General features: G+C 39.2%; 1 protein-coding gene across 1 annotated transcript; it reads right to left on the bottom strand.

Moving 5' to 3' along the window:
- Positions 1 to 1,033: 1,033 nt before the first annotated feature.
- LOC119776213 (ATP-binding cassette sub-family D member 2-like) lies at positions 1,034 to 20,052 on the bottom strand. The gene is made up of 10 exons (XM_038274501.1): positions 18,915 to 20,052; positions 17,266 to 17,446; positions 17,066 to 17,187; positions 11,482 to 11,644; positions 10,491 to 10,585; positions 9,143 to 9,288; positions 8,354 to 8,499; positions 5,580 to 5,664; positions 4,985 to 5,110; positions 1,034 to 3,643 (listed from the first exon to the last, which is right to left on the bottom strand). Exons 1-10 carry the CDS (start codon positions 19,854 to 19,856, stop codon positions 3,439 to 3,441), a joined length of 2,211 nt encoding a protein of 736 aa, XP_038130429.1. The 5' UTR covers positions 19,857 to 20,052; the 3' UTR covers positions 1,034 to 3,438.
- Between the last annotated feature and the right edge of the window lie 558 nt (positions 20,053 to 20,610).

The following is a 20,610-nucleotide window of genomic DNA, read 5'->3' as shown; positions in this document are numbered from 1 at the left end:
GTTTGCATGTTCTCCCTGAGCATGTATGGGTTCTCTCTGGGTACTCTGGTTTCCTCCCACAGTCCAAAAACTAATTTAAGGTATTTTTACTTATTTCCAGATCAAATTTTGCCGGACGACCGCAGATATGTTCACCATCGTTGATATGTTCACCATTTTTGATATGGTCACCATCTTTGGCATGCTCACCATCTTTGATATGTTAACCGTCTTTGATATGTTCACTATCTTTGACATGTTTACCATCTTTGATATGTTCACTATATTTGACACAGTCACCATCTTTGATATGTTCACCATCTTTGATATGTTAACCATCTTCGATATGTTCACCATCTTTGACATGGTCACCATCTTTGATAAGTTCACCATTTTTGATATGGTCACCATCTTTGATAAGTTAACCGTCTTTGATATGTTCACTATCTTTGACATGTTCACCATCTTTGATATGTTCACTATCTTTGACATGTTCACCATCTTTGATATGTTCACCATCTTTGATATGTTAACTGTCTTCGATATGTTCACCATCTTTGATATGTTCACTACCATTGATAAGTTCACCATTTTTGATATGGTCACTATCTTTGACATGGTCACCATCTTTGATATGTTCACTATCTTTGACATGGTCACCATCTTTGATATGTTCACTATCTTTGACATGGTCACCATCTTTGATATGTTCACTATCTTTGACATGTTCACTATTTTTGATATGTTGAGGGAGAAAGTTAGGACGTGATGGGGCTCTGCAGCTTCTGGAAGATGCTGTTTCATTGGCGGGATTAGGGTCATGAGGGAGGCTGTGGGGAGATGTGGGATTTTTAGGGGGTTAGCTGTGTCACAATCTTAAATACTTTCATTCACGCAGTTGTAGTGAAATCTAGGCAATGGAGATTAGGTCTAATTTAAAAAGAGGAGAGGTTGATAAAGTCCAGGTTAGCATTTTGGCTCTCTGTGGGAGTATTGGGATGGTCAACCTTTTGTTACACTGAGAAGAAAGTAAGTAATTTTACTCAACAACAGGTTAGTATCAAGGCTTTTTATTGGGAAAAATGGGTCAAAGAACCACACCATCATCTTCTTCATTAGCTCACATGTGAAATATGATTTAAAACAATCGTATCTTTTCAGAAAGAGGGGACTCCATCATATGCTTCCCATCCAGTCAACAAGAAGACTCTTTCTTTTTTCTCCTTTAATAACTGAAACTGTAACATCAGGAAAAACCCGATTACCACTTAGAGCTGCCCTCATGCTCGGCAGACTTTGTGTCATTCGGTGGATCGCGGATCTCCTGTCAACAAAGTCTGGGCTTAAAACAAAAAGTGAAGTTCAGTTCCCAAAGAGGTGCTTTTTTCATATAACATGTCATCACCATTATTCAAAATATTAGTAGCTATCTACCATTTCCGTGGCATTTTTTGTTTTTTTTTGCTTTTCATTCAGCTTTGTGGGGAAAATGTCAGAATTCAAACCCCCACCCGGCTCATCTAAAGCTTTTAATCATCCCCTAAAAGCGACAACTGAAGGTTTTAAGGTTGCTGCTCAGTTCAATAAGAAATCTCACAATGCCAGGTCAAGACGCTTCATATCAAAAGGAGTTTCCCGTAAAAATCAGCAGCGTCTGTTTACATTCTGGGGTGATTGTCAGTTTTAATTCTCTGCAACTAGGCATGGGCTGACTGGAGATTCTCAGTGTGATGACCTCACACTGTCGCGTTGCATATAAACAGAAATTACTAATGTAAAGATTAAAAATTAGAAGATAAAAACCATTAATTTAAAAACAATGACTCCCACTGCTAAAAAAATCCTGCAATCAAATCTGTCTTAAAGTGATTTTAAAATAAGATCTATTAAATATTTTTATTTTAAGTTTGACACCTTGCTGTCAGAAGTTAAGCTAAATAATATTTAGAACTTTTTAAGACAGCAGAATGTATCTTGTGACCCAAAATAGTGTGGTTGCCTTTTTTCAGCCAGCTGACTGGAGGTGCGCAGCAGCAGGTGGGGGCGGGGCAGCAAATAATAGCATGACAAATGTTTGTATGTACCAGTGGTTTCAAAGAAGCCATTACATTAAAAAAACTAACAAAAAAAAACATGCTTTAAGCATCGTCATAAAATCAGGTATTCACAGGATGTGCTGAGGTAACATTTTAGGATCACTAGAATACATATTTTCATAAGGCATAAGTTTGCTGCTCCTGATTTGATTCTCGCAGGATGTAGCAAACACGTACACAGGTTTGAACCCTATTTTTTCTTAAAAAGTGACGACAAACAAAAGGATCAGGGTGGTTCTACCTCCTGGAGCAAACTGGAGTTTACATCACGAATCAATAGTTTCACAGCAACCAATCTGATCATCATGGACGTCTGGACTACAATACATGCTTGTATCAAACTGTCCCAAAATACAGCCTTTCTATTCATGACAGCTCATTAAAAACAGCTATAAGGATCAATAGTGCATGGGAAAAAAGCACTGTATATCACCAAGGTTAAGGTTATGAGTTCAGCATGGGTGACCTTCTACAGGCCTCAAGGGAAAAGTCGCAACGAGTCCCGTTCAAAGACAACAAGTAGATATGATATTATCTGAATGCAAAACTACACGTGGCGTAAGCTCCACCTTGCACCTGCTGGTGGCGCTATCAGCAGAGAGGAAAATAACCCTCAGTTATACAGCTAAAGGATGATCGAGGTCAACATTCATGTTAAAATGCTTCCAGTTGGGAATCCTCACCGTTAAATCTGAGCTTCAACCAACAGCAGAACTATAATCTGATGGATGCATCATCTGAGCAGCCATTAAAATACAAACCCTAACTGAGAGAAAACAAAGCGTCTGCTCACCCCTGCTCTCTTCAGCTTTCTTGTATTTGCTCAATAAAGCAGAAACTCAGGGGGAGCCAGATCTGTGCCACTAATCACTGACAATGGAGTCTGCGTGAGAAATCTTATTAGCTGTTAGATGAAGGGCCTGAGAAAAGTGACAAACAGGCAGCATGAAAAATGGAAAGCTTGAATCTGATTATTTCCAGTACTGATAAAGAACCTGCGGAACTGGAGGTAAAAACGGAGCGACAGCCATCTTTGCTGTCTACTTGAATACTGCTTCTGGTAAAAGAAAAGAAAAAACTCCAAAAATCCCATCAGCTGATACCATATTTCCATATGAACTACTATGACAAGCAGATGAAGCCCTCAAAATGAAATCTAAAGTGCTATTAGGATCCAACCCCTCAGGCTGCAGCATTGGACTGAACAGATAAAGGTAGAGACTGAAAAATGGGCTTGTCGTCTGTAAAAGCTTGCTTGGTGCAAAATTTCAAACATAAAGAAACGGAAAAGGCTATCACAAAGCTGTTAGATTTCTTTTTCTCCTTTTTCTCTCTGGGCCGCCTAAACCCCACCCCCCGGCTTTCACTCCTCTGCTGTTTTGAGGACGGAGTCGTCTCCCAGGATTTTGCAGAGCTCGTTGAGGCGACTCTGCATCTCGGGAATGCCGGCCAGCTGGGCCTCCAGCCGCTGCTTCTCCTCAGTCAGAGAGAGGCGGGTCGCCGAGTCCAGCTGCTCGAAGCGCCAGCCCCCCTCCCCATCGAACTGCAGCAGGTGGGTGTGGTACTTCCTGATATAGAGAGAGATTTTATAGTAATTTCTGTCGCATTTAACAGTTTACACTATCCAAACAAAGTATTTAATTGGGTTATCCTCTAATGTTAAACATGGTAGTGTGACAAAAAAAAAAATAAAAAAATAGATGATATTTTAAAGAGCACATTGTGGCACGGAACCCAAAATAAACCCCAAACAATATCCAAAAATATATTTTGTGATTTTACTCTACTAAGAAAATGATAAATAACCAATAATCACATTTAAAAGAACCCTTTAAGGGTTAAAGATCCATGCAGAAGCACAGCTAAACGCTGTTTATTAATTATGATTCTAAAAGCTTGATGACATTTTTTGGAATATTTGCTGAAATATTAAATTTATTTATATTTTTAAATGTTTTTTTTTCAAGCTTTTATATCGTTAGAGATTGAAAATTCTTTATATTAAATGAATATGTAAACAATACTGTAAAAACATTAAATCAGTAAAAAACAATGACAAAACAACTGATTCTGTATCTTTTAAATGCTGTGTTTAAAGGTGTGTGTTTTAAAGTTTTAAACAAACAATTATTGCTTTAATAATTATGCAATAGGAAAAAAAAAATTGTTTCAAAACAAAGTTTTTGTCATGACTCGCTTTATCAAACTGCTAAAGCTATTCAATCTTTTGCCACCTTTAATCAAAAAGACTCAGTATTTATTTGCAGAATAGAGATATATGCTTCTATTATTTAGTCATCATTCTATTAATATTCTATCATTATTGGTGTATTCAAATCTTTCCAATTTAATGTAATTATTTCTTTATTTTTTTGTTTGCAACCACAAACAAAATATGTATATACTTGTCCTATACCACAATAAATAAAACAAAGGATTTAATTTATCACATTTTCTCTAACTCCATCTTACTATCAGTTCAATATTTTAGGATCCCATCCCAGAATATGTGCGTAGTGTCCTAATTCCCCAAATTCTGTCCAACAACATGCAGTCAAAGGCTCCTTCAAAAAGTGGAAATTGTAAGAAAGGTTAAAAAAATGACCTAAATTTAAATTTCCTAACAAATTCTTTCCATAAAAGACTACTAATCATTCTTTGTAAATATGTCCACAAATTATCCCATACATACATAGTTAATAATAAATGTATATAAAAGCCATATCATCTGTAATTATTTGATTTTTCTTTAAAAAAAAAATTAGATTTTCATTTGGCACTAAAACAATGTTATTACAAGTTAAATGATTAATACCAAGCTTTCTTGTTTGCATAGAGATCTTGCCACTCATAATATGGCGGGTTGATCCATATGAGTTGAGCTAAGCAGCATTGCTATCAGGTCTTACCACAGGGAGGGTCGGTGCGTGATGGAGAGAAGGGAGATTCCGGCATCCTTGGCCGCCTGGAAAATCTTTCCTTCTACGTCGATGCTAACAGCGCTGGTGCACTCATCCAACAGGGCGTATTTAGGCCTAGCATGCAAAGAGGGGAAATCGCATCAGTTATTGCTGAGTATTACTGAACAGTTGATGTTGTTTTATTTATTCATAGTCTTTAGGTCTTAGATCTACTGGTTAATTTTTAGCATTTGAAATAGTTACCCACTACGAAAACTGTTTTTTGTTGGCTGTTTAGGGAATACCATTAAAAACTTCAAGAAAAAAAATAAATGTTGCCATCCCGTATGTTTAGAAAATGTTGTATGTTGGATTGGCTTCATCTGAACGTGAGAGCTTTAAACAATTTTCAGAAACCATCCTTGTATTGTTTTCATGTAATAATTTACCTCCAAGGAACAGAGAAAAAAATGGAAAAAACCAAATCAAACAAGCTTTCCACAGGAATCCATGCAGATGAACTGACAAAAGTTTTCCTTTGATTTCTGATGGTTTTCATGCACCAGCGTGAAAATGTGATTAGAAGAAGTCAGTGGGGCCTTACTTGTGATAGAACATGCGAGCCATGCCCATCCTCTGCTTCTCTCCTCCAGACAGAACATCCTTCCAGTCTAGCTCAGCATCCCAGCCTTAACAAGAGAAAAACGTCTGGGAATGAGCTAACAAGTCTCTACTTTTAATAAACTTTTCCACTACTTTTCAGCTTGATTTAGATGTTTTCTTGTGCTGCTTAATGGTAATAATATTGTCCTATATTTTCTAAGTTAAACAAACATTACAAAGCAATCTATCAAAGCCAGTTATCCAAGCTGGACATAGAAATGCAACACAACTACAGATGTGCAGCAAATTTACAAGTTTGTACTTTCTTTTGTAGAATGTAATGTTCAACACCTTTTACATAGGTCCAAGGTAGATTCATTTCAAAAATCAAAACAAAAACAGAATAGTTGCCTGTTGTCATTAAGTAGTTTTTCTAATCTATTCCTAGAGTGCTGGTAAGACATGTGGTTATGCAATACTAGTGAACATTATCTAGGGGCACAGTGTTGGTGATAATTACTCATATTTCATCAGAATGTAAAGCAGGATTACATATCATTGAATGGGACAAACTGATCCATAGCTGCCTGCCTCCAGGAACTTTATCACCTCAGTGACAAGTTTGTTGGAGAGATTACAAAGGCACAGGATAACGGTATATATTGGGGTATTGATAAAGAATAGCATATCTGTAATCCTGACTCGTAGATCCAGCCATGGAGGTCAGAGTTGATGACGTGTCTTGTGAGGAACTGAAAAATACAGCTCAGCATCCACCTGATGCAACACATAGACTGAGGTATAAGAAGCAGGAGATGGCCTTGTTTGGGGCTTGATTTTTTGATGGCGTCTAGTTCTGACGACTTGAGCCCACAGCTGTGCTGACTCGCCGCAATTTCTCTGTTCTGAGCCGATCGGTTTTGGAATACATTCTGTTAAACTTTTACTCCTCTTCTTAGTCCTTTTTAAAATGTAGTATTTAAGTCTCAAGCTATAAGTACCGTAAATCCTCTAATATAGGACGGGGCCTTTATTTCACTCAGGTGCATCTTGGTCCAGGCCATTATTGGAAGGAGGCCAGAATTAGAGGCAGGCCTCTATTTCTATTTGATCAAAACAGACTACCAGTGGAATGAATAAAAACGAGATTTTGTGTCTCTTTGAACCTATAAAATATTAGGTTCTTTTATTGAAAAAGTACAGTTACCATAACGGTATGCAGAACATTATTCAGACATCTTCCAGCAGCTGCAATTTTTCTGCACCGCAATACAGAAAAAAAAAGACACAGAATGGAATCTTCGCCAAACTGACTTGCGAAACAAAGTTTAAAAAAAAAATTACTGGAAACTGTTCTGCCATCACAGTGAAATTTAATTTGAAGCAGGCTAAGTGGAAGTAGGCTACCAGTATTATATATTTCAAGGGAAATTCAGAAAAAACGAAGTCCAACGAAAATCTGTCATTTTAACGCTGCCTGGTTACCACCAGACCTACCGGTAATCACATGTTTCTTTCAGATCAGAACGATTGTGTAACCACCTTGCTCACACTGGCTCCGGTGCGGTTACCGAGCCGACAGCGACCGCAACTCCCGCACACCCCCTCTCACACCGCCCTTTTGACTACGGTGCAGTGCGGCTCCGGCAACAGGTCCGGAGATTTAACTCGCGAGAACAGAAGTTCACTTGAGTTCACGTAACTTCATGCGATAACACGGCCCAAATAAGGATATTTGCGAGAGTTTGTTGCGGAGGGCTCCGGCACGCCACAAGGATAGCTTTCTTGCTGAATTTTCTACAGCTCCGGAGTGTCTCGGTAACCGCAGCCGGACAGCTCAGCAGCCGGTGAGAGAGGTTTATGTCTTTTTAATGACTTGGAATCACTGCTGCGCCGCACCCACCGCACCGCAACGGTAAGACCGGAGTCGGTGTGAGCCGGGGGTTAGGCCACTACGATCTCTGTGTAAGGATGGGACTTCCCATGCTAATGGCTTGGATTCGTTAGAAAACATTGCCTCCCTGTAGTACTTGTATGCTACTATCACAAGTTGTTGAGGACTGCCCAGGAAGATCGTTGGTTCTAATTATCGCCCCGGCCTGTAAACGAGTCCGGCCGTTATTTACCTCCGCCGACAGCGAGATCGGCCATTATTAGACTCCAGGCTGCTAATGGAATACAGGCCAATATTAGAGGATTTACGGTAGTTAAATTAAGCAGATTGCTCACAGGAAAAGAACCGGAAGTGAAACTCAGAGGCAAAGACGCCTTCAGAGGGCACTAGCTTCTGTAACAAGTTGGAGTGTCTGCTCGCCTCTGTAATTACACGGTGATGCACTATATGAAGGAAGGCCATGAACTATATCTACTCTGCTTTACAGATAGTTAATACACATGATTAATAAAGAATAATCCGAACAAGTTGGACAACAATAAAATACTTAAAAGCCTCACCACCATATTGTTTGGAGAAATAACCTCTGCCAGTCTGGATTAATAGAGCAGAAGTCAACTTTATTGTCATTATATTGTCACTTTAACCCATCCCCTTGGGGAGCAGGGGGCTGCCATCGTGCGGGGGCAGTGTGGGGTTAAGGGTTTTGCTCAGATACCCAGAGTGGCAGTCTGTGGGAGTGGGAGTTGAACTCAGAACCTAACCACTAGGCCACCATTAGGTCACGAGCTCTTTAGGACTCCAGTCGTCCTTTAAATCTCAATTAACAAATCAGTTCAAGAAACAGAGTCCTCTTTCTTTGGCCCCCTTTGTTCTCTTACCTCCTTCTCTGGTGACGATATGATTCAGGTTTACGATGTCCAGGATGATCTCCAGATCCTTGTCGCTCAGCCCCCTGGCAGCCATGTCCTCCACTGAGTCTGGGTAGATCACCTGATCTCGCAGCGAACCCATTGACATGTATGGCCTGGAGAGACACACACAGATACACTCAATTGGTGCTTTACGAATGTTTCTTTGTTCTCTACAGACTCCAAATCATGCGTGTGTGTGTATATACATAGAGCTGATCCCTTTAGCTGCTACTGTTTCTATTGTATATAACGTAACAGCTTCTCTTTCAGCTACCAGGTGGCCATCTCGCCTTTACTATAAAATATTCACTGCTCTGCAGGAGGGAGTGTTCACCTCTCCTCTGCTTTGGGTACGATTGCATTGGTGCTGAGCAGGCATCTTATTTTAAGATTACTGTCAATATTATTATCTATGTGTGTAGCTCAGCTGTACCCCAATCAAAAACTGAATAAAAAAGGTCTTTAAAAAAAATAGTTTTAAGGGAAATACACCAGTTTTATAGAATACTGCCCAAAAATGATTAAAAATAAGATGTAAAAGCTTTTATATAAAGCAAATACAGCAGAAATATAGAAACATATGGAGACGTTTCTAATCGATTTCTCCGAAGCCTGCAGTCGCCTGCTTATACTGTAGTAAAAGACAAATTATTCCCCTTCAAAGTTCAACAGGTCCTGTTACCAGGTATTAGATTACTGTTGAGGTTCAGCACCACCAGGTATAAACCTCTGTCTCTGCTGAGGCGGATCCGATACCTCTGAGGGATGTAAAACATGTGTTCGGGGGACGGTTTGTGCAGGCGGCCGCCGTAGACGGGCCACAGTCCGCTGAGGATCCTGAACAGGGAGCTCTTTCCACATCCGTTTGGGCCCGTGATCAGCAGGTGCATGCCTTCTTCTACCTGAATCGGGGGGGAGAGGGAGAAACTCATTATTTAGCTGTGTTTTTACACACTGATGCATCTAGAAACTCCTTCAAGGTAGACTTATAGGCTGTAATCCTGCTAATCGCTGAAACCCACACATGTCATCTAGAGGGTCTGATAGAGAAGCATGGTTTGTCCCTCAAAAAAACTCGTCTCCACCGCTCCAGAGTCCAGTGGCGGCGTACTTTATACCAGCGACCTGCATTGCAACAGGTGATATAACCCCTGCATACAACTGTTATCTACACACTGTACATACTGTACCTGAGCTAATCTAGAGGCCGCATGGAGTTTTGAGGTGTTTAGCTCCTGACTCTGCAGATTATTGATAACAATTGTGAAGTATAAGCCTTTAGCTGGCCTTTCATATCACTGTCCTCCTTTCTTTCACAAGAGGTCTGTAGGCTAAGGCGCTTTAATGAATACTGCAATAAAAAGGCTCACTTTTATATTTATGGAAGGAAGGAAGGAAGGAAGGAAGGAAGGAAGGAAGGAAGGAAGGGAGGAAGGAAGGAAGGAAGGAAGGAAGGAAGGAAGGAAGGAAGGAAGGAAGGAAGGAAGGAAGGAAGGAAGGAAGGAAGGAAGGAAGGAAGGAAGGAAAAACACAAATAAGGGTACAAGGAAGATAAAAGAGGAAGTAAAGTAGAGAAGGAAGGAGAAATAATATTTAAACACAAAGACAGAAAAAAAAAACATATTTCCATACAATTATTTCATTAATTTCATGTAGAAAGCATCTTTTCTTACTTGTTTATGCATTTTTCTTTATGCAATGAATGAATTACTGCTGGTATCAAGAGTGATAAAATCCCCGGCCGTTCTCAAAGTTTCACAAAATACATTTAATAACTTAGTTACCCACATTCAGAGATCACAACTTTTTTTTAAAGAACAAAATAACTGATTATCACTTTATTGATTGAAAAAAAAAAGACAAAATGCATAATGCATTAATTTGAAACGTGTCATCATCCAAAGAGGAACAACACGTTGACACCCAAAGGAGAAATCTCTTTTCTAACGAGACTACAGGGATTTTCTGGAAATACTAATAAGCAGCATCTAGACAGTCCTCATGGAGCTGATGTGAGGTATTAAGGATAACGGTGGAACCGGCCAATCAGGTGGAGAGTAATTTTAGGACTACAGCATGGGGAAAAAAATTGTGTGTACCTCACCTTTAGGTTGAGGCACGACACCACGACATCTCCATTCGGTGTGATGATTGGGACGTTTTCACACACGATGCCCTGGTCCACGTCGATCACTTCGCCTGCAGAGTGAAACCAGAGACAAAAAAGATAAACTCTGAAGTTTTTAAAGCAGATTTCACATATCTAATTATTGGAAAGAACTGTTTCAGATTTCTATTTTGCATCTAAAGTTGAAGCAGATAAAAAGAGGGGACATCAAAAATGTTGGAGAGAATTGTAAAGCATTTGCATGTCATTTTCTGTAATTTTTTGCTGAAAAATATGTCTTAGTGCTAATTTTCAAGAGAATTTAGATGTAACTCTGATTCTAAAAGTAAAAAAAAAACATTTCCGAATCAAGCTGAGCCCATGTCAGGTGTGAGATCTTTAGGATAACCATAGATAGCAACTTTAGCGGGAAACATCAGCCTTCCTGTTAGCAGTTAGAAGTATTGCTCTCCCTTCAAATCTGAAAGGTTAGAGTTAATTATAGATAAAAAAAATATCAGAGGCAGATTTCTTCATTTTAGTTTCCAATGACTACATATTAACTGAAAATTGTTTATTTTATTTTTCAGAATAGTGATGCGGTAACTGCAGTTTAGAGGAGCCCAGATATGGATTAATGGATTGGAAAGAGGTTTTAATTATATTTCTGTCATTTAATTTTGATTCACATCACTTATAAAAAAGATATAAAAAAGATTCCTCAAATATCAAGTAAAAAGCTTCAATTTAAGATGTAGTTTCATCCTTCATGCTATGGCCATCCTGTGACATTAGAGTTTAATAATTATAAAGATTATTAGCACTTTCTACTTCTCTAGATCTGCATGGGATAAAATAAAACGTGAGTCGTAACAGACAGAAAAAAAAATCAATATTCCTTGTGGGTGTAGCTGTGTTTTATCCAGTGAGAAACGCAGACAAAGTCCCCTCAGAGTTGATATTTGCACATCCAGTGGGACTAACCCACCTTTTATCTCCAGCGGCCCTTCTATGTGCATCCCAGGTTTGCTCTTCAGTGCCGTCCCCGTCGTGGCAGAGAGAGATGAGCGCTTGTAGATCCCCCTCTGGACGTCCTCGAACACCACAAACATGTTGTGGACTCTAGCGGTGTAGCCTGCCAGCTCTGTGACCTGTGGCAACGAATCCACACAGGGGGGGATAATGGTCAACGAGGAAGACTTCAGAAAGCAAGGTTAATACGACCCGAGAGAGAAACAGGCTGTGTCATGGGATCCCTGTGACCAGTGAGTTTAAACTGAAGTGACCCGAGGGGTTATGGCAGGAGATGCACAGAAACAGGCAGATCTGGAAAAGTTTAGCTGAACTGTATGAGTTTAGACGCTGATGGCAGAGATCAGTGTTGAAAGAGGTGTAAACAAATCCCTCATGACTTCCTTTGCAGAACAATGATCACCAGAAAAAAGGGGACATATCTCTAAGCCACTCTATTAACGGGAAACCATATATAAGACCTAGGATTAAAGTCACTGAGATCAATAAATTATCCTTTATTCCCAAAGCCCTACAGCCCAGAGAAGTGGACAAAGTTTCAAAGGTAAATAAAAAAAAAAAACATAAGAGGAAAAAAAAGAAAGCAGTAAAACCCAACAGTTAGATTCACCATAAGAAAACAAAAGAAAAAAAGTGATTTATAGTTATGGAGAGAATTAGGTTCCATTATTGTTGCAAGCAAAGAACACCTTTTGTAAATGGAAATGTTTAAAAACTGCAACCCAGAAATGAAACTTTATTTTGAAAGACTTGATTTTTTTTCCAGTTTCTTTCATATTTTATATATGTAAAGTTTTATACGTTGGATTTTTTTCAAATTGGATTTTACATATCATTTTCTTTTCTAAGAATTTAATTAATAAAATGCAATCTGATATGCAATTTTGCTAAAGGTTTAAAAAATAAAAATAAAAAAAAGAAAGATAAAAAAAAATTATTATAGAAAAAAAACTGTTACCTTAATTTTTTTTTTATTAAGTTTTTTTATGGATTGCATTTGTTTATAAATCTCCACCTAAGAAAAATTTGTCTTTGCTTGCAGCATTAATGAAAGAAAATTAACTCCATATAAAAAATCTCCCAAAGGTTATATATGATCCTCATCTTATTCTATTCTTATGTCTTATTTGTAATTACAATCTTATTTTTCTCTCTTTTGTAAACGGTTGCAGTGCAAGAAAATTATTTCATCCACAAAATTAATACAGTAACTCTGATTCTGATTTAAGGGATTTCCTGATCAGATGTCCATTTTTTTCATTTAACATTTATTTAACCAGGAAATAAAATCCCATTGACATTAAAAACCTCTTTTTCAAGGGAGTCCTGGCCAAGAGGCAGCAAAGTTATATAGGAAACATAGATACATTAAATGAAATGACAGTTACATAAAAAAAAATCAAGTAAAACAATTTCAGATCATTGAGGCTGCTTTAAATTCTTTCACTTTCAACTTAATTTAAAGATAAAAACTCTTCTAACTTCCAGTTTTTTTGTTAAAAAATTCCATTACAGGGCTCCTGATCAAAGCATTTTTAAACAGAGTAATAATTGTTACTTACTGAACTCAAATCTATTCCTGTAAACAATCTAGTAGAGAAAAGGAAGCCATTATTCCAAAATCAACACAACAGGTAAGAATAGTCATGTTTTCAGGGAAATGATCTTAACTATTGGATGGGACTCTGAAAGAGGTGAGCCATGGAAGAAAGGTTCAGATTGTGATGTTTATCCTTTTTCTTTAGGAGGGACTGGTGCACAAATTAAACCTCTGGTGAAGAAAGAACATTATGTGGAAATAGTGGATAACATCTCAACAAGAATAATAATAAAAAAAGATCTATTATATTATCATTATTCTGCATTTAGCAAATAAAAATCACTTATTGTCATCCTGTCTTTTATGCACAGGATATAAAGCACTTGATTTTTCCAATTAGCAAAGGAAACCTGTATTCAGACGGCTGGAAGCAGGTAGATGTTAGAGCGAGGAAGCAAGAAAAGGAGCCTCAGACCACTGGAGGCTTTGCCCCCTGCTGCTAGACAATACTGACTGTTGACACAGCTTGACAATATCAAACATTGCAGAGAATTTCTGAGAACCCGCAGACCCGACGTGGGACAGCAGAGATAAAAATCACTTCGTGTTCTTTCACCCGGTCACATCTCACTTACCACCAGACAGTTTGCATACCCTCAACATGAAAATGTCACATCAATTTTAGGCTTCCGTCTATTTTACTGAAGCGCTCTGCCTTTCCTGAAGCCACTTTTCCTTCTGGAATAATCCATCCTGTAGCTTTGATACTGTACATGCATACCCCCTTTGGAAACACGAAGAGCATCCCCGTAATAAATGTGAACAATCCCAGAAACCAAAGAATGGATTTTTGAAGAAAAAAACAAAATCAAAGCAAATAAAGTTAGCATTAAAATATCACCAGGTGGAGCAGGACCCTTGTTTGGTGTTAGACTGGTTTTGGCAAACATTTCCTCTAATATAACTCCGATCAGACTGAGAAATCCTGGCCAGGACCTCCCCTTTGGAACCTTTAAGTCTGCAGGTTTCAGAAGAAGGTTTTTGCACAATCACAGTGAAAGTAATACCCTTTCTGACAGAAATGTGCACCTAATTTCCAGGCCTTTTTTCAGTTAATCAAAGCATTTTTTCCTCTACAAAGTAAAAGCCAAAGTCCAGCTTGTATTTGGACAAAGAATGACATTTTGAATTTAGATAATATTCTTTATCCATAAATTTTCATGTTTAATTCTGTCTGCTGAAGAGAACTGAAGTACAAGCAGTATCTGGATCAATGGCGCTCTGCTTTCTCTCAGTGCTTTGACTGTGCTCTTCACGTTTAGGAACCTGATCTGGTCCTTTCAGCTACGTTTAAATTTCATTGCAGAAACAACTAAATAGAGGCACAGAAATCAGTCCTTTAATGACTGAGATCAGATTTCGCTTCTCTTTGTGATCAATTTAGTCATGATCTTTGCACTAATGACTAAAATAATTACTTATTTTATTCAACTGTCAAATTCTGCCTGGTTTCTCATTACGTGCTATCTGATCCACCTGCTCCTGCCTCTATTTAAGGTGCTTGCATCCAGTCATCTGAGTCATATTATTCTCTTGAGCCAGTGGGGAGTGTGTTTTAGCGTCAGCTTGGTGTTTCTGATAACTTGATCCTGACCTGTTCTGCCTCTCAACCACTGAGCCTGCCTGTTCCTGTTCTGATCTGTTTGCCTGACCTGGCTTCAGACTCCTGGACCTCTGAGCTTTCCTGTTCTGATCTCTGGGCATAGACTGTAAACCTAGATAGTGACTCGAGTTCATAATCTTCCTCCGTTAGGTTTACGTGGTCACTAACCTGCCTTCCTTTCTGCAGAGGTTCGCCCTAGCCGCCGATACTCCAATCCTCTAGCCACTGTCTGTGATTATTTAGATCTTTTTTTTTTATTCTATGGTCTTTTACAAATAAAAGAGGGAAGTAAACTGCCTGGTTGCAACCTATTGCAACTCCAATCAGAACATAGATTTATTCTTTTACTTAAATAAATGATCAAAACCTTGTATTCTGCCAATAAATAAGAGATATATGAGCTTTTCTAGATCTGTACTCCTGCCTGCCTATTAAACGTGTCCGTAGGCACTAGCAGCAACAACAAACACTGGAAAGTTCTTCAAGGTTTACACATAACAGTTCACACCTAGACGGCTGATTCTCTGTCCAGCTAAAGAGATTTTTTTTTTTTTTACAAACAATCTCCTCATGCAGGATTTCTCTACAACAGACTGCCTTGATTTAAAATGATTGGGCTTCGTTTTTTTAAATGCAAATAAATAAAAAAAATCATCCCATTGAGTTTGCTGAAAGGGTGCTGAAGTAAGTCTGGCAGGACTGGAGAGAAAGTAAGAGGGTTGAAAGATCAACAGATGGTGGATTATTCAAAGCGAAGCTAAGCCTGAGAGAAGGAGCTCTGAATGCGCCCACGGCTGACCACAGATATAGCCGGGTCATTTTGATGCCCGTCGCTTCAGCTATGACACATACGCAGGATCGTTTGCATGTTACAAATAATCAAACCTCAAAGACTGGAGCGGGAAGGGATCTGAAACGCGATGAAACACACACACAGCACTGTTCTGTTGGAAACAGAAACTGTTTCCTGTGAATTTTTTCCTCCTTCTGCTGCAACATATGTCATTTAGTTATTTAGTTATGGAATTATTTGTGAATAAGTTGATGGTAATAAAAAACAATTGAATGTAAAAGGCTGACAAAGTGAACAAAAATTCAAACGGGAGCTCTGCATCTGCCAAACAAGCTGTGAGAAAAGAAATTAAATGAAAGCTCCTATAACCTGCTTTGCAAACAGAAACCCTTTTCACCGAAATGAGACTAATCACTGGCAGTGTGTCACTTTTAAAGTTGCTGGCATGATGCTTTTCATTGTTGTTCTCCGTCGGCAGCATGGCAACCAGGAGAGACCTGCAGGAGACGGTGAGGGGAGCTACCCCCAGTTTCTGTCTCTTTAGGATCTTTAAAATATTAATTTAAGTTAATATTGATTCAGTGAAATGAAAAGACGTCTATAACTTATTCTTAAGGAACCCAAATTCTTCAAACTGTCTACTTATCCTTTTTTTAGCATTTGACTCAATGACTGAGGTTTAATGACGACAATCAGAGTATTATTTGGTATTTAAACTCTTTCCTAAAGCCTAAAAGTGGAAAGGACAACGAGAGCTAGATTATTTTGCCCTAAAAGGAAGAAACACAGAACAAAAACAAAGTGTTCTTTTAAGTTTGCAACTCTGTTTTGTAAATGAGTTACAACCTCAAATTCTTGAGCTAAAACAGCAAGTATTCATCTTGATACAATTCTTGCTGATAAAAAATGTCTTTGGATAAAAAAAGAGAAGGTTGGGGATTTCAAGATCTAAAACAATGTAAGAGATATCTTGAAAAAAGAATAAAAAACTGCAATTTTTTAAAGCCCAGCCATATCTGTGTGACATTCTGATGAATTAGGAATATATAATCTCTATTATTGCAGTTGCTTTTGCAGGTTCATTTCAATAACACATATCTATCAATTGTTTTTACTCCTACGTGTAAAAGATGTCACTCTTCTTCTAATGTATACCATTTATAACCCGATAAAACGAGCTGTTTTTAATTGAGAAAACGCACAGCAGCTGCTTTTATCTTACGCCTGTGCTTCTGTGTTCACACTCAGGTAGGAGGGATGTGGCACGATGGGAGCATCTGAGAGAAGGCGACGGAGATAAGGAAGCTGAAAACACGCCACTACAGCTAGTTTCAATTCCTCCTCGCCACCACAGAAACACGCTTTAAGAACCTTTTAACGTCATCCATGCTGTAGTATTGTCTATAAGAGTCGATAAAACTAATTACTAAATTATGTAGGAGTTATGCAAATGCTAAATGGTTGAGACTTATTTTCTCCTAGACCAACTTTGTTAATCCTGTTTTTTGCTCATCATTATAAAATAAAAGCACGATTGCTCAAACCTCTTTATAGGAGGACATGATCCTCTCGATTGCATCGGCTCCAGAGGCCAAAAGGTTGCGGGCGGTGGTGAATGCCTCCGTTCTCTCGCTCACCATCATGTGCGCCTGTCCGGATGCTGTTTCTGCAGACAGATAAAGCCATAAGGGTGAGTTTTCACCTTAAATGATGTTTAAAGGGGAAGAAGGTAGCTAGTTCTCACCGTTGTCGGCGAAGCCGGTGGCGGTGATGATGGGCACGGCCACCATGACGAGCCCGCTGCCGCTCCAAACGTACTTCATGAGGAACTGCTCGATCATGATGTACCAGAGACGCTTGGAGAGGATGAGGTTCATCTGATCGGCCAGAGCTTGGTAGCACTTCTGGAGCTGACACATCTCCACCTGCAGAACCAATCCATCATGGCGGAGAAGAGGGATTCAGCACAGACGTTTTGTCCGATCTAAAACACCTCACCACTTCAAAGTAGTACTGTGGAAGGTAGCTTAATAATAATGTACTTACAAACCTTACATCCATTTTATTTTTTATTTGGAGTTATAATCTACTCTGTTCATGTTAAGATTTTAGTCTTATTTTACAAACAAATAACTTTTGCTCCAACTCCAGGCTTTTCGCAGTCTGTCTCTGCAAAGCAGCTCCAGGACATTTAATCTGGATAGAAGTTGTCTTTGAGCCCAGATTTTTCCAAGTGTTGCCAAATATTCTTCACCGGATTTAGCTCTGGGCTTTGACTAGGCCACTTTAACCCATAAGTTAAGGGGTAAGCCAGGGGTCTGCAATCTATACAATGCAAAGAGCCCTTATCACTTCATTCCAGCTTATAAAATGATTTAGAACGATTTTTTACCAAAAGAAACCTACATTTTATAAAGATCCATGACAAGAGATTTTTCATTTTTAAACAAACATTATGCAGTATCATCTATAGCAGTGGTCTCCAACCCTGGTCCTCAAGATCTACTATCCTACAGATTTAAGATGCATCCTTGCTTCAACACAGCTGAATCAAATGATTGATTACCTTTTCAAGCCATTCATTTGTTTCAGCTGTGTTGAAGCAGGGATGCATCTAAAATCTGTAGGACAGTAGATCTTGAGGACCAGGGTTGGAGACCACTGATCTAAAGGTTCTAAAATAAAGGGGAAAAATGCAAAAAAAAGGGGAATAAACACACTTAACGGGTTGCTGATAATCAGCATAAGAAAAAAAAAGATTTCCCCCTTAAAAAAGATAAAAGTAAAAATTCTAATGTTATCAATTACAGTCTATTTTGAGAATTTAAAACAATATTTAACTTCAGCTTAGCTAATAAAACTCAACTTGAGCTTCCATAAGCTTTTTTTTTTCTTTAAAAGAAGCCAACCTTTCACACATATCTAGAAAAAGTTTAGATTTTTTTTTAAATCATGTTGAAAAAACAACCTTTTTCCAGCTTAAAAAACATATCTTTGTCATCTGTTCAATGCAACTAGAAAAGAGAAAATGCATCTATTGTAAAAATGAACCGACTCTTCATCATTTTTAGCCAAAGTGATAAAGTGGAGTGTCTAAGGAGCCGTAGGTTGGCCTAAACTATTCCATAGCAGGGTTGGATTCTAGAAGGTGAACCTTTATCTTATCTCAGGCCTTTTCATCATCCAGCTGTATTTTTTCTCCTAATGGTATGTTGCATTTAACTCTGCACTCTGTACTTGCTGATAAAAAGCACCCCATCACAACATGATGCATCCACCACCATGCAAGGATGGTGCACACTCATAAGACTTATATGAAATACTCAGATGAATGCTGCATTGCATGCAAAAGGGATTTATGTGATAAAGCTGTATAAAGCCTTTATAAATTACCTTGTGTCCTCTGTAAAAAGCTATTTCCTCTGCATTAGCAATGATCCTGGAGTGCACATAGCGCAGGTAACCCTTTCTGTGTGCCTCCTCTGCCACCAGTTTGCCAAACTTAGGGGAGCATGCACGCAGGACCTTGGCCGTGGCAAAGACCACCAGGCCAGCCAGCAGGGTGGGCCCGCTGGCGCTGGCTCCCCTCGCCCTGGCGGTTTGAATCAACGTGTAGGAGGTCAGCACCACATCCAGGATCGGTTTGGTGAGGTTGGAGTAGAGATGAGCCACAGATTGGGAGAACATCATCACATCCTCGGTGAGAGACTGATCCGGGTTGGCGAGCCTCCCATCCATGTTGCTGACTCTGTAATAGGTCTGATCGGTGAAGTAGGTCCGGTAAGCGTGCTTGACCAGCCGGGTGCGGAAGGCCAGAGCCAGCTTGCACTCCAGGTACCGGATGGCGCTGTTGACGAACGTGGCCGGGATGGCGATGAGGAGCCATTTCATCAGCTGCATGATGAAGTGCCGAGGCTTTTTTTCCACGATCGTCTTCACTATCTTCCCATCCAGGCTGGCCACGTAAATAGACAGAAATGTCCTGGAGATCAGCGCCACGGAGTGCAAACACAGCAATCCTAGCTCTTTAGATACAAGCTTGGGGAAGAGGATTTTAGCAAGTTCCAGGATCTGCTTAAAAAACTCCGCATTGACTCCTGGGGATGCTTTCCTGTCACCAGCAGAGTCTATCTGAGCTTTCCCCGGACATGCTGAGCCGTTCTCCGGCTTGGAGGCTAATAACCGGTCGCTTTTGGGCTTCTTGTTTCCGCAGAGCTGCTTCCAGATGATGGGGTAGAGCGTCCTAACGCCGTAAGCGGCGGCCGCCAGGATCAACGCTCTCTTCGCCGCAGCCGTTCGGTCCCATTTCGCCGCCGCTTCGAGGATCTTGGACATCTTTTTAAACGTTTGCCGTCCGCGCAACACCCATCCCCCGGAAAAAAAGAAAAAGAAAAAAACACGGATTCAACTCGCCGTAGTTAAAGGCGGAGAGGTCGGCTTTGGTTGTTCCGTGAAGATGTGAGGAGAGGAACCGTTACATTCTGCTGCTTTCCCACCTGCGACAAGTGCGACGATGGAGGCTAAATATCCATTTCCGGGTACTGCTGCCAAAATTAAACATCTTCTAGACGTTTTATTCTGAAAAGCAGAATGATTTCCGGTGACATCACTACTTTGCTGCGTACGTCTTTTCCGATTGGTCGCACCCCCCCTACAGAACACTGCAGCGCTAATTTGATTGGTTCATCTGCTTCCGCAAATAAAACCCAAGCTCCTGGTTATTTATTTTTTTTTTTTTTGTATAAACTTTATTAGAAAATGCTTTATAGTACAGAAAGAGGTACAAATTCAAGGGGTTTTAGCAAAAAGTAATACATTAATGAATAAATAAGCAAAAAGTTACTGAATAAAAGTAGATATATTAAATTTAAAAATTTGTTATAACAACTAGTCATGATATATTTTTATAGTTAATTTAACTTAAGATATAAACTGTCTTAAAAGTGTTTTTAATAATGTATGTTTTCTAGATAAAAAAATAAATAAAACAATATTGTTTAATAACCAGGAGCTGGTCTACATTGTCCACTTCCAATAACAAAAAGGCTGTTAAAACTTTATCTTTATACTCTAAATTTAAAGTATTTAC

The sequence above is a fragment of the Cyprinodon tularosa genome, unplaced genomic scaffold, assembly GCF_016077235.1.
Source record: "Cyprinodon tularosa strain WSP-4 unplaced genomic scaffold, ASM1607723v1 ctg92, whole genome shotgun sequence".
NCBI classification, from domain to species: Eukaryota; Metazoa; Chordata; class Actinopteri; order Cyprinodontiformes; family Cyprinodontidae; genus Cyprinodon; species Cyprinodon tularosa.
The sequence above is the reverse complement of the archived record's forward strand: the minus strand, read 5'-3'. Positions and strand labels throughout refer to the sequence as shown.